We start from the raw sequence: 17,927 nt of genomic DNA, 5'->3' as shown, positions 1-17,927 counted from the left end.
CGGTGAACAAGCCCTCTCATGTAGCAGCAGGAATTCTTCCTTTACAGCCAAAGGCAGGGTTTGAATAATGCACAGCCACAGATTCCAACTCAGTCAATATTTTCTAGCAGGTCGGGGCACAGGCTCAGCACGGCTCGGTGTGACAGCCCAGAGGGAGGCTGACACCACACCTCTGAGACAGGGCTTTCACAGCTCTCACCCAGGTCGCTTTGCAACAAACCACAAGACTTCACCATTACCACAAGAAGACACTGAGAAAGCCACAAGGTTACTAATCTCCTCACTCATCTCCAAAAACTTTTCATGCAAGCCCTATGAAGTTCTCGTGAAATTCTCGTACCATCAGTCCGGTTAGAGCTCAGTGTGTCCCCAGGGCTGTGTGTGACAGGGACACAGCAGAGCCAGGGCTACTGACACAATCCCCTCCTCAACGTAACTGCTTCCTGTACGGTGGGCTCCAAGCTGGGATGTGTTTCAAAGACTGAAAATTTATATCCATAAATTACTTCTGCCCTCTCTGAACCTCATGTTAGAATTCAAGTTGTTAAAGAAGGGGACTGGGAAGTTCCTAAAATTGTCAGGTTATAAACTAGGCATTCATATTTCAGTCCAGTGTGACAGCTCTTTGTCACAAGTGGTATCCATCCATGCTAAGGGGTGAGATACATTGGTCTTGTTCAAAGGGGGTTCGTGTTGTCTGAAGTGGTATGGTAAACTCTAAAAGAACTATTGGTTTTCTTTATTCAGGTTAGACGTAACAAATATGTCAGATACAGCAGTTAGTCTAGAAAAATACATTTAAAAAAATCTTCAGCAGACCATGCTCCCTGTAACAAAATCTTTCAAAACCAATTTTACAAATTATTCTACATTAATGTAAAAAGAAAATCTTAAATTTAGCATAGTGGATTCCATCAAACATCTATCTATCAAAACATGACTTTCACTATCTGCAGATGTTAGAATTCATAATACATTTTTCTAATGCATCCTGTACATATTAAATAATCTAAAAGGCTCTTCTTGTAGTGCATTAACAATTTAGCAAGCACACTCAGTATTTCTCCAGTACCATTTGCATTACAGTTATTTGCCCGCAAATGTAATTAACATCTAAAAGTGCACACAGTTAGATCTCCCTCCCTCCCCATAACCTGTTTCCCTGCTGAAACCCAGACATCCACTGGAAACATTATGCTACTGTAGCTAATCTACCCATGATTAGAAATGTGTGACTAAAGTGTTCTTCAACTATACAGGAACTGACTTATATACAGGAATCAAAAGGACAGCCTGTATTTACACCAAGAATGAACTTCCACTACCACAGCATTAACCAGAACTCAATACAGTGTTACAGTCGGTATTTACTTAGGACTTTAGCTTTAGATCAGTATAACACAAAACTTAGCTCAGGACATACCCTGAAAAAATGAACATGTTTATTAAATATTACTTCTATTATGCCCCACGACAAATAACCATAGCTGGATATTCTTACAAGTTCAGTGTTTGAAATAGTGTAATAGTGTGCTGCTCTATGAAGCAGCAAAGAACTTCCAGAGAGGCTGCTGGGGGAAAAAAGAGGAAGAAAGAAAGAAGTAAAAAAAATTCTGAAAAACAAACAAACAAACAAAGGGGAAAAAAACGACAAAACAAAAACCTCAACAACAGAAAAACAGGAAAAAAAGAAGAACAGAGGGCAGCAGACATCAAGGGAAGAATTAGATTTAAATAACTAAACCAAACTGTTAGCACAAGTCTAGGACAATCAGGCATGCAGAAACCCCTTGGAAAAGTGTCATACAGATCTAAGTAGGCTGTAATAAACAAGCTTAAGATGTAACTTCACTGAATTCTTCCATACTGGGAAAAATGGTAGGACTTTCCCCCATCATATGGAAGAAGTTTGAGATTAAATTCCAGATTATCCAGTCTGAGATTATTAGTTTTACTCTCCAAGAAATCCAGTGTATGAACCTATATTAGATTTTTCCAATGATACTTTAAAAAGGCAAACTAGAAACTTTTCAATTAATTTTTTATATTGAACTTTTCAAAGAAATCTGAAGTGTTGTCTTTAATTCGCATTAAAGTGGTCAAACATTTCTCCTGTTTCTTCCCTCCCCAAAAGTGCAAAAAAACAAGTTGCTGCTTGGTCCACAAACATAAAACATCATATACAGCAAGAGGTTTTTCTTCTGATGGAGTACTGCTGCCAACCCATCACTTCCAGTTTCTCCTCCAAGAAAAATGTCAGCGTCCAAAGATGGAATTCAATTCCAGTAGAATTAACTCTACAATCTGATTCTGGTATACTGTGTGGACTGCTATGTTACCAGTCTCTTTCTCTGGTTTTAATAAGGTTGGACCAAAAACTATTGCTACACTTTGATAGGTCATTCGGTTCTTTTCTCCATTTTCTACAACTCTGAAAGAGAAAACAATACACAAGAGATGTACCAGTGTTAGGGCAATAGGACAACAGAAAAAGACACATCCCAAAGCAAATGGCTATTCAGAGTATTTATGTAATCAGCAGTCCTGCTATTAAGACATACAGCTGCTGTAATTCCCTTCTCTATGAAAAAAGTTCTGTTTTGAAATGTCATTCTTGGTCCTCTCATAGTCCCTCTAAAGGACTTGGCAGCAAACATCACAACTATGCAACATACTCTCAAGTCTGGTGCTCTGCAAGCTCACATCCAAACAGACTGATACATGCTTTTATCAAGTCCAATATAAAAAGGCAGTAAGAACAGTCACTTGGTACTTTAAATTGGATTCTTTATCTTTAAGGAAAGATCAGCCACACAAAGCCTTTCCTTCTACGTGTCACTTACCTTTTCAGGTGTCTAAAGAGTACCTGCATCGTGTCCTGATTTGGTTTTGGCAACTGTTTGATTAAATCCTTAACAGCAGGGACACGCTGCCGTGGTTCTTGCTCTGCAAAAGGGTGAGGTTGAGAAACAAAAGTTCAGCATTTTTGTTTAAAACTTGAGCACAGAATTTGAGAGGCTGGGCAGGAAAGCCGCGGTTTGCGGCGCTAATCCGAGATAGGACACTGCCACCTCCCGGCCAGCCCCGGCAGCACCGACACGAATCCCGGACACGTCACCCCGCTCACAACCAAAACATCCTTCTCATGGCCAAAATCATGTTTGAAATTGTACAGGACTTATCCAAACACCACATGCAAGTTCTCCAGACTTACTAATTGCATTGACAAAGTCATTGAAGTGGTTGTAAGTGAATAATGGCTCTGGCAATTCTCTGAAGAACATTTTTAGAGCTCCTGTAATGACATGTATATCTTCCCATTTACTGTCATTCAAGTCCAGTTTCTCATCTGAGAGAGAGAAATAAATAATTAATGATAATACTTCAACTATAAAGGCTCTTTTCTTTTTTTTTTAATTAACTCAACTATTCTTCTGTAGTTATTGCTTTCAAAGCAGTGAAGATTCATCCCACTTCAGCACATTGCATATCCCAATCTGTGATACAGCGCTGCAGCAGCAGATGGAGATGGCTAAACTCTGCCTACTGCACTACATACAGTTCCCCTACTCCTAGGGCATTTTCCAGAAGGGAATAGGAACCGCTGACATAACACAAAATTTACTGTTAGATCCTGTCAATCAGGAAATGAGAGGTCAGATTCTGGATGGGCTATGCTAAGATACTGCCAGAAGAAAGGGTTTTATACACAGAGTACAGTGAAGAGGAGCAAAGCCCTCTCCCCACTAAAAGGCAGTAGCAAATCTCACTAAATAACCCATAAACTTACAATTTTAATGGTAGTGAAAGCTCAACATGCTTGCTGTTTTCCCATAAGGCAGTGAGATATTTTGTTTGAAACAATTTCCCTTCTTCAAACTCTATTACCATCTTTTTTTTAGAATTCTGTTCTAGCAATGCCTCTAAGGTTCACATGAGACTAAACCTCCAGAATATCAGGTTTTTCAAGTAATGAATGCTACACAGTCAGTTCTGTAATTCTGAAGTAGCTTTACTTCAAGGATGACAGTCATTTCTCATTATATGTTACAGAGAAATCTTTTTCTTTAGCTTTCTATGGACTTCAACAATCTAAAAATATATGCCATTGTAATATAACTGGAGGAAGCTTACCATGATTGACTGCAAATCTCAGCTTCTGTATCACTGCAAGATTGCCACTAACTCTGTATAAGCCATCAATATCTAATCCTGAAACAAAGGGATAAATCCATTTTAATAACTTACATATGTATAGGTCTAGTAGACGTAGTAGCAAAATTAAAAGCAAAGGAAACCCACCTTGTAACAAAGAAATTAAAAGTTAAACTAGCTTGTTTTGATGGGTAGGGCATATAAAACAGAGGGGTTTTAATTTGCTGGCACAACTTCGGCAGCATCAAGCTCAAAGTAATCTCTAAAACTTCCTATTCAAGTAGTAATGAGGCAACAGCTCCAAGTTTCCCCAATGAGATCAGATGTCTTGTTTAAGATGCTCTTGGTGGGTGGGCAGGGAAACATGGGAGTCCAACATGCAATAACCAGGTATTTTGTGGATACAATGTTCAATTTTTAATGTATGGTTAAGAAAACCCAATCAAGTCATGCATAGAGAGCATCTCAAAGTTGTCAAGTGACCAGGTTTACAAGAAGGAATGATGCACATGCACACTCAGAGCTACCCAACAGCCCACAGAACTAAAATGGGCAGCCCCTGCCTCACAGGACTGCACACTCGACCAGAAAAGAAGAAAACTGTGTCTCTGTGGTTGCTACTGCAGTTACTCAGCAGTGATTAGGAGGTAAAGAATTTATCTGAAAAGCCACTTGGATGCAGCAGGTGAGTCAGTGCCACTGAGAGGGTGAGTGTTGCCAGAATACCTGCAAGTCCCTGTAGCTCCTCAAGGAGTTGTCTGATGCAACAGAGCACAGTTACCAGCACCATCTGACATATCCCTTTTCCCCAAAATCCACTACAGAAAGAACTGATCTGAAGTATATTGGCAGAAGGAAGAAGACTTGGAGAGGTAGGAAAAAAAAGCTGTTCATTTCTGTCAGCTTCCCCTCAGGTATTTAAAAAAGGAAAACTTCACTATCTTCACTGCAGTCCTGCCTTTAAAATAAAAAAAATAAAAAACCAAAAAAAAAGGAACAAAGCAAGGAACAAATCCCTTTCTCACAATCTTCAGATCACAAATGGAATAAAGCCTGCAGCCACAAGCAATGTGGCAGTTTGTCAGACTGCAGTAATGCAATGGAAGCAGTTTTTCTCCCCTCCCAGGCCATAAGATAGAAACATTGACAAAGAGGACTAGAGGCTAAATGAAGATCCCATGGAAGGTGCCTTAGAATTCACATGTACTCCCCTGTAACACTTACCCTGATACTCAAGGGACTGTTCTCAGATTAACAGACTGGTAAATATCTGAATGATGATTATGGAGATTCCATAATCCCCTCTCAGTCATCTTTTCCAAGAGATAAGGCAAAGACAACAACAAGAAACAGGCAAGAAAACCCACAGAGACTACAGCCAAGCCAGGAGTCACAACCAACAAATTTTCAACAAAAATGTGAAGATGTGCTTTACAGCAGAAAACCCAGAATGTCACATGTAGCTTTCAAACAAAGTGTTCTCACTTGTTAGGTAGGAAATACATATTTTTCAATCAAAGCAAACAAAAACTGAGTCAATATGTGGACACTGATAATCTCCAGAATTGCACAAAATACAGCAATTTGTGTAACTGGCTGAAGGGCATCAAACAAGCAGGCTGGTCTTCTGGCAGTCAGTGCATACACAGAGTAGGAACAGAACTTTTTCTTAAAAGTTCATTTCAAGGAATTTTTAAAAGAAGTGATTGCTAGCATGCTTAAATCTTCCAAAAATGAATAGTTGCATTTCAATAGCCTCACTTTTAATCTGGAAAAGAAAACTTGATGAGCTGAGCTCTTCTACTACTTCTTGTACTCCCTCTTCCTTTGGAGCCTTGCTGCCAGGGGGCTGTCCTGCCTTTTCCCCAGCTTGAAATACACTGAAGCAGATTAGGTTCTCAGATATAAGATTTCCTTCCCTCTCCCCACTTTGGATCCCACCTTTGTCCTCACTCTTGAAAACCCAATGCTAACTCCAGATACAAGTCTCAGATTAGCTTCCCCAAATAAACCAACAGCATTTTAAGATTAAACGTTCAACATTAAGAGTGGTGAGCTAGAGAGATTTGTAAACAAAAAATTCAACCATACCATGTTCCTCAACATGCTCAATGCACAGCTTCACGAACTTTGGCACCGTGCTGTTTTCTCTTTGACACAAGCTGGTGAGATTTGAACCAAAAACTTGATCTGGAACCAAGTAAAGAGACTGATTTACAGTGGAACAGGACACGAGTGACAGAACTAGTTCAGGTTAAAACAAACCTCTACAAAGGGCAAAGTCTACTGGATACAATTGTTGCAGCATTGGAGAGGAAATAGGAAAGTTTTGAAAAGAGTTCTCAGCAGCTCCCAGCGAGAAAAGCTCCCAGTAAGAAGAGTGTCAGCAGCTACACAAGAAAGGAAGTTTTGCTACTGAAATCCTTTTAATCCATCAGGTGATACTTTATGAGTAATTTCATCAATAATGTTATAAGAAATGTAATGGATGCAAATGTGTCCTGTTACACTCCATTCCTGTCCCAAGATCAACATGCATTTATTGCAATCTTTGTTAAAAATTCAAAGAGATTATGAACTTTAACCGGTGTGAAAGCTTTTGGCATTGCTTGGGGAAAGAACCCTGCAAAATGTCATCTTTCCTGCAGCCACTGTTTAACACAGCATTATATATTAATTTACTTTAATGTAGAGTCTTCTGACATTATTAAATTCTGATGCAAATTTGTAAATGACAGACTTTTACCTCAGAGCTCTGAATGGATGCAAGTCTGACTATGCATAGGCAACCTGGCTGCAAGGTCAGAATCTAAATACAGATATTTATGGGCAATGGTAAATCTGAATCTTATTTTCAAAACTGCATAATCCAGGGGGAGAATTTTCCATCATAAAGTGAAGCAAAATTGAAAATTAGCTTGGACAGAGAGGAGAATCTTGCAATGTCTCAGTGAATTGGCAGCATGTAAATTCTTCTTGCTCAGATTGTTATCACCAAAACCTTTGATAGATCCATTTCTATGGCTTTCATCAAAGATGCCAAAATAATAGATGGCCTCTTCTGTTCAGACGCATGAAGGTGACATGGGGTCTTGAGACAGAGAAGCAAAGATTCCACTCTTAAAGGGAAGGGGTGTTTGTCGGTTTGTTTACTCTGTTAAATTAGGTACATAAGTGGCCATCTTCCCAGAATCTGGTGTGTCTTACTTCAGAGCTTCTGCAAGAGAGACTGCTCTTGCATTTGCATCATGCACGGCACCTAGCCCATTTCTCATGTTCAATAATTTCAATAATTTCAGTAGATTAACAACTCTTGCATCTTGACTAGTGCTTTGGGAAACCCAAACAGCACACCAAACCAATTTTACAGTATGAAAATGGGCATTTAATGGCATTCTTAGCTGGATGTGATCAGGCCAGAGGTCCACACCACCTCGGTGCTGTGGCAGCTACTCACGCAGCAAGCTTTATAAGCAGAATCAGTAGCAAAGGATTGAAAAAGCCCACGCAGCAGAAAGCCAGGCTAGCATGCAGCTGTGGCAGGTAAAGCAATGCAGATTAGGTAGCAGAAGAAAATAGTAGTATGTAATAAAATAATTTGCTACAATTGCCTTCGACTTTAATAATTTCAACATATACAGAAGTAGTATTTTTTCTTCACATCTTAAAAGTAATAACTGTACTTTTGATTTTCCATGTAACAAAACTTTTACACAGTTCCTTCTCCACTTAGTGCATGCCGTTTCAAGTGGATTTTTTTTCTTCCAGAACTTTTCATTAGTTTTTCTGATCATACTGGATTTGTCAAGCTTTCCATTTACTAGGCTTGTTCTGCAGCAGCCACCAAAGTACACTGGGCTTTTAAATGAAGACTTCTGTATTCTTCATTCATACAACAAATGTAAAGCTGTACAGTGCCCATCCAACTTTTAAAACTTACACCATGCTTTTAAATAAAAACCAAACTCCTCATTCCTTAATGCCTTTATTAAAAATCCAGTCATTAGCACGCACATGTACAAGTTAAACTTGGCTTAGTGTTCACTGTTGCCAATGTCAGAAGTTATGTCACTGAGCCATGACATGAATATTAAGTTGCAAAGCAGAGCAAAATGTCAAAGTCTGGGAATAATGCTCCCTTATTCCAAACAAAATTTCCATCATTTACAAGTAAATTATATTTGCAGATACACAAATATATCAAATGCCACATGCAACAGAAGCACACCTGTTAAAGTATGCGGTGAGGCAAATCACAGTAGGATTTGGTCTGGTATTTGCCTACCCATATGCTATTTTGACCCTAGTAGAGCACCACCTACAAGTCCTGCTAAAGCATACAAATAAATAAATAAATGAAGTTTTACAATGAGTAACAAGTCAATAATTTACACAAACACATTAACTGAAACCTGTGCAAATACCATTTTGTCAAATTGTGACAAAAAGAAATCTTTCATAACTTTGATTCAAGAGTATCTGAAACAATTAAAATAATGTATACATTCAAAAAAAGTTATGGGAAAAAGATGTTTGAGTTAAGACTCCTGTAACCTCATCCTGGTTTCCCTAAATATTTAATTTCTTATGATATGGCACATGATTGTCTGGTTCCACTCGGACTAAAACACCCTTGGGTGAGCACATACCCTCAGCTTTGTACCCAAAGGGCTGCTCTTCCCCTGTTTGCACAAATGAGGGTCAGATATCTGGATTTCCAGCTCAGAAGGGTGGAATGCAGTGCTTCTTAGCTAGAGAGTCCAAGTCCAAAGGGGCTCCTGGGCCCCCAGTTCTCACTGCAGTTCGGCCAGCACGGAGCTGAGGGAGAGGCATCCTCCGAGCAGCTTAATGGCCAGTAACAGCACTCAGAAGTACAGCAATCACCAGTTCCACTATACATCCAAGACTTTTGTTAAACCAACTATACACATGTATTTTACTCTGAAACTAGACCATTTAAACCCCATTTTACACATGAACTACTAAATTCAGCTTTTCAAATTATGTCCTTTGTTAAAAAGGTTCATTTACCCTTAATGTAGCCTTTTTCACGGACAGCTTGTAATGTAGGGCGCCGTGTAAGAAACTTCTTGAGCTTCGTTTTGGTCTTCTTCTGATCTGTGGAGTCTATATTGCTGGGTGCTTTCACTGCTGAAAACAGAAACACATTTGGCGTTACTACCCACAGAACCAACACTGCATTTATCAGCCAAGGAACCAGCATTAAAGAAAAAAACAATTACACTCCAAAACACAAAAAATCTACACAAATTTGCAACTCATCCCTAATTTTTTCCTTAACTTTCTGCAACTCCTTGTAAATAGCATCCATTTCTCAAACTACCAAGAGACAACCCTGTCACTAAGCACTTGCAAAACGAACTAAACAGTAGCTTATGTATGGAATTGATGTGGAAATTTACAAGTGCAGCTATGTTTCAAAACGAGTCCTGCCTCTCGTTAGATTAACTATCTTGACTTTTTGGAAAATTTCATATAAAGCCTGGAAGGAAAGGAGAGAAAACAGTTTGCCTGGTAAGTCAGATACTATTTCTATGCATTTGACAACACCCTGAAAATAATTAATTTCACCACTGCTTATTTTCTCCTGTTTTTAAATGTGTCATACAACAGGAGCTAAAGACATTTCACACTTCTTTTCTTCTTCTTCCCTTTTTAAAGTATGATTAATAAAACATGGAAGAAAATTTACCAAGTGGCACCAAGATGTAGAATGAACTATATTAAGATTGTTTCCAAACTCCAGTAGTTTCATTTTTAGCTGTCCTTTTGAATTCTTCCCTATTTACACAAAATACTGAAGATGCAGAAAATGAAAACTGCCATCGCTATAATAAATTAATGGAAAATTTTCAACTCACAACGAAGCTTCTTAGAGTCTTTATTTTCTTTCTCTTTGTCTTGTTTTTCCACTCCAGGGGAATCTGGTACCTCATCATCTAATGCTTCATCAGACTCCATTACCTGTGGGATTTAAGAAGATAAGCAGTGCTCAGTTTGCCAGTTCAGATAATACAGCACTAACACACACATTTCCTGCAGACAGTTCTACAGTACACAATTTCTCCCCCTAAAATGACATTCAGTTTGTTCTTTTCTGAACTCTAGATGTTAAACATCTTCAGAGACAACTCTCATTGGCAGAGTGAGTAACTTTGAGAAACACTATTTATTCATAAGACTCAATGAAAAAAATGTTGCTGGACATTGAAAAAAGTACAACCAGTCTTTCATGATAACACTTCATTGCATCAACCCATAAACAACAGAAATTATTTTTGGTTGGGATTATTTTCCATATCCAGTAGACAAACATCAGCTATTTAGTGGTCTGCCACAGAAATGCCTGACTGATGGAGAAGAAAAAAATTTCTAGAGCATTTACCCAATTTGTTTTCTCTTTAAGTAAAATTTTCTTAATAGAAAATAGAACTGTCAGTTGGAAAATCTCACTACTGTCAAAGCATACACTGAATTCACTCTGAAAAATAAGTGTACCAGTGTCTAAAATTCTTTCCCAGTGTTCCTGCTATCAGCATATTCTAATTAACATTCTCAAGTGAAAACACAGATCATGTTGAAGTGTGGAGGCAGATTCCAGAGTATGCTATCTCACCTGCAGTCCAGGCTATGTGTGTGACTGCAGACATACCAGGAAATGGGGAAAGAAGCTTCCTCAGCTTCAGTGCAATATATTCCCCTCCCAATCTGTGCATGTCTTACTTCACTCCAACTGAAGTGAATAGGACTGCTATGCAGTTGCCAAAATCTGACTGCAGAGTGCTTTCTTTTACAAGGAAGGAAATCCTAAAAAATGAGGCAAGGTTGTGCACTCCAGAGCACTGAGCAGCAGCATGACTTCCTGGACTAAGCTGTACTTTAATCTGTTACCTTTAAACACCTTCATTCCTGCTCCTTTTCCAAAGCTTTGGATAGCCTTTTTACACATCACAGATCAATATATTCAACTGTCCAAATCATGTCCCCATTAAGGATCCTCTGCCACTCTTCAAGAGGCCTCAAAGCTTTTTAGGATTGGCATATTTTAAAACTATTAAATGCTTTGGAAAAAAGTCAGCTGGGATCTAGTTCGTACTATGCAACAAGTCTAAAGTAATAACATGAAAATTTCCATGTTTAAAAAAGAGCAGCCACATCCTTTGCAGGTTCCTCTTGTACAGGACATTGCCACAACAGAGCCTGAGGGAGCAAAGAGAACAGAATCTGATCTGTTCTTTTGAAGATGATCTTGTCATGCTAGCAATAGTACCTTGGTCATGGGAAAGAGATCACAGCTGCTATTACCATAAACTTTCCAAAATTAAAAGTTGGCTTTAGATCTGATGGATTTTTGTACCCAAGCTTCAATGCTTCAGATTATCAGGTACTCTAATGCACTTTCTTGACTTATGCCTTGTAGTCTTGTGTCTCTTGGCTACCAGCTCTCAGCAGTATCCATCACCATTTCCTCCAGAATGCTGATAAAATGTCCTTATTCCACCATTCCTCAACCTAACACATAACACCCCACATCTCAGCATATCTCAGCCTTTCCATCTTCACTCTTTTTTAAGCAGGGAAGGAGTGGCCTCCGTTGTGTTACACAGGGCAGACAGGAGAAGGGGTCCCTGAGTGACTCTGCCTTGCCTGGGTATTAAGGGCCATGACATTCCCATAGCAGGAGACAGCAGATTAGGAACTAAGCCATGAGTGCTCAGAAAGAAACTCAACCATTCATATCAACTTGCTGTGTTTTGGTGGAAAACACCCATATGTGAAAAGCACTAACAGAGCTAAGAGAAATGAAAGCCACTGACTGGCATTGAAAGTAACAAAACTGGAGCTTAGGGACAGCAGCCAAGCCTGGAACTATTAAAAAGTAAGAATATACATGAAGCAAACTTGATAGAGAGCAATATTTTCTCCAAGATCTCCTCCAACTTCTGAATTAAAAAATTGCTAATCCTATTTGGCAATATCAAAAGCAAACACTTGAGCACTTCTCTGATAATTAAATACTTGGCATTATGCTGTCAGATAAGAAGAGATAATACAGTATTTTGCCAGGACTTTTAATCTGCACTTCAGTGCAGCCATAATAAGTGAAGAGCAGTATCAAATGCTAATAAATGTATGTCATTAAGGTGTCCCTTGGCCATCCTTTCCCTTTCATTCCCTCTCTATCAGAACCTTTCAGGTCACTGAGACAGAACAAGTATTTGGCCAGAGAAGTAAGTTCATTTCTCAGATGGATGTCAGCCCACACCTTCTGCATCTTAAGCTACTGGACCATCTTTCTCCCTTAGCTACTATTAGTTATATTTCACTTACCACCACCAGGAACTGCCATATCCTCAAACTCCTGCCTGCTCTCAAGAAAATCAGTAAATGAAGATGCACATGAAACTTTAGAAGTTGTTATATCAATTAGTTTTCTAAATAATATTACTGTGAAAATAGAACCTTCATGATACAAATACATACCTGATTGTTGATGGTGTAGTTAAGAACTTTATACCACTCATTAATAAAGCTGTCATTATCTGATTGAATTAAGAGCTCAGTACCTTGGCGGGTTTTTAGCTTTAAAGAAATAGAAACAGATATCATCAGAAGTGATAAACACACAATAGTTCAAAAGTAAAATAATTAAAATAAAATTAAACTTCTCACTGGCAAAATTGTTAGCTAATACACAGACACTCCAGAACATTTACCAGGGAGAACAACCTTTAACAGTCTGCTTAAAACTGCAAAACATATCCCATACAGCCATATTAAAAATGGACATTTCTTGCAGGTACTAACAGCTACATTTAAGCAGGTAGATGTGGATAAAACTCAGTTTTATGAGGTTTTAATTTTAAGCTTAAAGAAAATTTCATACACCAGTAATTGAAGTGCATATAATTCTGCATTTAAATAAAATAATTTACCTCAATAACATTCTTTTTGCTGGATTTGTCCTTTGAGGCCCAGTCAATCAAAGCCCCTTTGAGATCCACTGTAAATTCTGGCTTAGACTGATTAACACCAAACTTCTGGAAAAAATTATGAACAGTGATGATAAAATTAAACTTGGGGAAATTCTTTACAGTCTTGCAATCTTTTAAATATAACATGTATTATTTACAGTCTGTACAACTTAGACCATGTGGGATCTCAGTCTCTCAGAACTGGGGTGCAGGGTGAACAAGACCCCCCCTGGGGGGCTCGGGAGTCCTGGAATGCTGCCAGAGATGTCTGGTGGCTGGACTTTGATCCCACATGGGAGATGACATCAGTATGAGGACGGGAGGATTTCACTGGGGTGAATGGTGAAGGGACAAGTTAATTGGAGTGTGAGATACAGGGCTTAAGATTTCTGTACAGGGGGGTCTAGAGAAGTAAGATGGAGGAATTGGGGCGTGCCCTTCTCCTTCTTCTTCTTCCTCTAGACCTCCATCTTCTGTGGTGATGTTGGCACTCCGGGATTGGACCTTACTAGGGAAACACTGGTTAAGAAGGGTAGAGGGTATTGGAGAAAAATGATAAATATGGTATACGTAACTCCGGGTATAAAGATAGGTGACCGCCCCAGGGGCTTTCAGTGTGTGCCCATGGCTGACTGCTGAGCAGAACTCTGTCAGGCCAAGAGAAAATCTTTTAGATAAGCAATTAATAAACACCAAGACCAAGAACAAATCTGAAGCTTCCTCTCGTCCTTTCGAACCCGGGGGCCCAAGGCCATCTTTGGGCTTTTCCCCAGACCATCTGAACAGCCCAGAAATCCCACAACTGGCGTCCGCTGTGCGGGCTATCTCCCACCAAACCTTTCGGGGGGGGGGAAAGCCCTGAAGAGCTGAAGAGCCAAGAGAACAGCACTGATAACTCCAGAGGAGGGAAGCCTGAAGAAAGAAAGAAGAAAAAGAAAAAACCGGCCGGGAGAAGCTGCAAAAATCAGCAGTCACTGAGAAATCCCATCTCTCAGCTTCTGCTGAAGACAGCTCGTAGCAGAGCGGCCTGGACTGGGACCAGAAAGGCGCCTCTGATCCATCCCTCGTAATCTGCTGGACGGAGAACAAGGGCCTCCAGACCACGCTGGCGACAGATTCGGTAAGAAGGCCAAAATAATATTATGGGGGCAACACTCTCCCAAGAACAACGGGAAATCTTATCCACCTTACAAAGTGTAGCAGAATTATATACAGAAGGGATCCCAAAGAAAGAATTAAAACAGCTGTTATTATGGGCAAGGCTCAATTACCCACTTGCAGAGACATATCTTTTGTTCGAAGTCGGGTTTTGGCAAGAGATTAATAGGCATTTATATATTTTAGCAACAAAAAAAGATGAGACAGCGTTAAAGCTACTCTCGCCGGCAAGAATCATGTTACAAGGTATTGCAGTCCAGTCTAAAAAACTGGAGAAGCAGCGAGAAGCTGCGGCACCCTCAGAGGAGGGGGCGGAGCGGCAGAGCTCCGGGAAAAAAAATTGCTCTGGCTTTGAAAGGCCAGGGGGAAAGGGCTCTCGAAAAAAGAGAGCAGGAAAAAATATTAAAACCCCCGATCAAAAAATGCAACAAACCCCAAGGGCGTCCTGAAACTCCAGAGAGTGTGGAGGAGTCAGGAGCAGAAGGGGGGGAGCAGGAAGATAAGGGATCGGGGGGGGGGCCTGCTCGCGGCGAAAGCGGCGACGTGGCGGCGGCGGCGGGCGCGAGCAGCGCCGGTGAGGATGAGGACACGCCCGCGGAGGGCGAAACTTGCAAAAACCGGGGGATAGACTCACATACCAGCGCGGGGGCGGCGAGCGCGCAAGGCGGGCTGAGGGAAAACGCGCAGCCCCGGAGGGCCGCCGCGGCGGGACGCAGGAGGCGCGCGGGTGTAACGTCAGAGCCGGTGCGACGATCAGCTCGAATCGCGGGTAGAGCCGGGGTGCCGGCGGGGGAGGCGAACACAACATCAGAGGAGGAGGGGTCGGATTCTGGGACAGACCGAGGGGCGGGAACCTCGGAGGTGAAACAGGGGGGAGACGATGATGACGTCACCTTGGGGGACACCGGAAGTAGCTCAGAGAGCACGCACGCGCAGAGAGTAAGACGCGGGCGGGCCCGAGCCCGGTCCCCTGTGACGTCGCGGGTGAGGAGGGGCCGTGTTAGGGATTCTACGTCCCGCGGCTCCACACCGTCTCCAGATCTGGTGCCTTTGGTCTCGAGCCTCGGAGTTTCAGTTCCTTCCCCTCACGGGAGACGCCGAGCCGGAAGAGGAAGTAGGGTAGTCGAGATTGCACCGTCATCCGAGCCAGGGAGGCCGGTGACAGCGCCACCTAGTGGCAGGAGGGCAGAAGTGCACGACATGCCGGGTCGGCTCGGCGGAGCCACAGCGCCATCTCGTGGCGAGACTGCAACAATGCAGCAATTTTTTCCAACAATATATAAAAAGAAAAGCACCTCGAAGAAAACAATGTTAACACGACAAAGGGATTATCCATCCACTTCGGGATTTCATGAAGATGATGAAAGCTCAGATGAAGAACAGCTACAAGGGGAAGATGTCATAAGAATCACAGCATCGGAAGGTGTCCCAACATGGATGCTATCAGCAGCAGAAGCAGCAAAAAGCTTCTTGCATTCATTCGATGCAGTAAAGAAGAAATATCAACAGGATCCTCGAGTTTCCTTTTCGGATTTAGGAGCAAGGCCAAAAACCTCAAGGCAAAAAATGAGACACTATGAATCACCGATGACATCTACAACACCATTATTCATGCAAATCCCAATGGAATCTGATGAAGAGGGGTTTCAAGAGCCGGTGAAGACAATGGATTGGAGGCAAATCAGAAAAGCATTGGAAAAGGAAAAGCATTTATTCCCGGGATCAGGGGATTTGACAATGCCAGTGACATATGATGCCCAGGGACAGAATCCAAGGTGGGAAAGGATGGGTCATGAGACACTCAAAGACCTAGGGAAGGCAGCTCAGACTTTCGGGCTGAACTCACAATACTTCAAACAGCTATTAAGAGGGACATTCTCTATGTATGATCTCACACCATATGACATTCGAAGTATTGTGGCAATGATCCTCACTGACACACAGAGTCTTGTCTGGGAAAAAAGGTGGAGAAAATATCTTGCTGAGTTGCGGAACAGATACCAAGGTGGGCCGAATGCGAACCTCACAGAAGGGCAATTAGCAGGGGATCCTCCAGATGACAATCCAGGGGAACAAGCAGCGCGGCTTCCACGGAGAGTGTTAAGCGACATCAAAGAAGCAGCGCGATTGGCAATCATGCAAATTACGCCGACAGGAGCTCCGGATGTCCCGTTCTCTTGCATCAGGCAAGGTCCCACAGAGCCATTCATGTCATTCATCGACCGACTCACGCAAGCCGTGGATCGACAGGTGACAACAGAAGAAGTGAAGAGGCCTCTCTTGGAGAATTTAGCTTTCGGCAATGCCAACCCGGATTGTCAACGGGTGATTAGCACCATGCCAGGACGGCCATCCTTGGCAGAGATGGTGGAGGCATGCAGCAAGGTGGGGACGCCTCAGCACGTCGCAGCGATTGTAAAGGATGAACTAAAAGAGGAATGGGAGAAACAGCTAAAGGGACGCTCAGAAGGGCAATCAGAGGACAAGACATTGGAGAAGATGTTCGAGAAATTACTCCATCAGCAGGACGAAAACATCAACAAAATTCTCGCGGCAATGCAGGAAGAGAACAACCCCCAAGGAGGACAGTGCTACAGATGCGAGGGAGATCATTAGTGCTTATCCAGACTGTCAGCTTGTGCAGCCACCTTCTTCTACCGGGGCCATCAATCCGCGGGGGCTGCAAAGTCTTCAGTTGTGGCAAGCTGATGTCACGAAATACCCATCTTTTGGGAGGCTCAAAAATGTTCAAACAACACATAGGCAAAGCTAAGGGAAAATCCTTTGGTTTTGATCAGAAACCCAGAAACAGGTTAAATAGAGGGTCCTTTCAAACTAATCATTTGGGGAAAGGGTTTTGCTTGTATCTCCACAGATCGAGGTCTGAAGTGGGTGTCGGCACGGCACGTGAAGCCATTCCGAACGCGAGAACACGAGAATGCTGATCCAAGAAGCAGAGAGACGAGTACTCAGACAGAAGTCGAGACTCGGGCTGCGAAAAACGACCCAGAAGAGAAATGAAAAGAAACTAAGGACTTTGGGGGGTTTTCACATAAAAGCAAAAAAGGGTCTTTTGGTGCAAACAGAAGGGGGAGATGTGGGATCTCAGTCTCTCAGAACTGGGGTGCAGGGTGAACAAGACCCCCCCTGGGGGGCTCGGGAGTCCTGGAATGCTGCCAGAGATGTCTGGTGGCTGGACTTTGATCCCACATGGGAGATGACATCAGTATGAGGACGGGAGGATTTCACTGGGGTGAATGGTGAAGGGACAAGTTAATTGGAGTGTGAGATACAGGGCTTAAGATTTCTGTACAGGGGGGTCTAGAGAAGTAAGATGGAGGAATTGGGGCGTGCCCTTCTCCTTCTTCTTCTTCCTCTAGACCTCCATCTTCTGTGGTGATGTTGGCACTCCGGGATTGGACCTTACTAGGGAAACACTGGTTAAGAAGGGTAGAGGGTATTGGAGAAAAATGATAAATATGGTATACGTAACTCCGGGTATAAAGATAGGTGACCGCCCCAGGGGCTTTCAGTGTGTGCCCATGGCTGACTGCTGAGCAGAACTCTGTCAGGCCAAGAGAAAATCTTTTAGATAAGCAATTAATAAACACCAAGACC

General features: G+C 41.9%; 1 protein-coding gene across 4 annotated transcripts in view; it reads right to left on the bottom strand.

The window, feature by feature from the left end:
• Positions 1 to 375: 375 nt before the first annotated feature.
• Positions 376 to 17,927, bottom strand: part of ARHGAP12 (Rho GTPase activating protein 12) — a 79,197-nt gene continuing 61,645 nt past the window's right edge. For 2 of the 4 annotated variants that reach the window (XM_054273538.1, XM_054273537.1), the window contains 9 exons: positions 13,113 to 13,217; positions 12,661 to 12,759; positions 10,038 to 10,140; positions 9,187 to 9,306; positions 6,247 to 6,345; positions 4,135 to 4,212; positions 3,215 to 3,349; positions 2,844 to 2,946; positions 376 to 2,431 (listed from right to left, as the gene is read on the bottom strand). In XM_054273538.1, coding sequence (XP_054129513.1) covers positions 2,257 to 2,431; positions 2,844 to 2,946; positions 3,215 to 3,349; positions 4,135 to 4,212; positions 6,247 to 6,345; positions 9,187 to 9,306; positions 10,038 to 10,140; positions 12,661 to 12,759; positions 13,113 to 13,217 — 1,017 coding nt within the window. In that variant the 3' untranslated portion in view covers positions 376 to 2,256. The remainder of the gene's footprint in view (positions 2,432 to 2,843; positions 2,947 to 3,214; positions 3,350 to 4,134; positions 4,213 to 6,246; positions 6,346 to 9,186; positions 9,307 to 10,037; positions 10,141 to 12,660; positions 12,760 to 13,112; positions 13,218 to 17,927) is intronic. The other 2 variants (XM_054273539.1, XM_054273536.1) reach the window with 2 other exon arrangements.

This window comes from Melozone crissalis, unplaced genomic scaffold, assembly GCF_028551555.1.
Source record: "Melozone crissalis strain CALT ecotype California unplaced genomic scaffold, PUWL_Pcris_2 ptg000016l_1, whole genome shotgun sequence".
In the NCBI taxonomy this organism is placed as follows: Eukaryota; Metazoa; Chordata; class Aves; order Passeriformes; family Passerellidae; genus Melozone; species Melozone crissalis.
The sequence above is the reverse complement of the archived record's forward strand: the minus strand, read 5'-3'. Positions and strand labels throughout refer to the sequence as shown.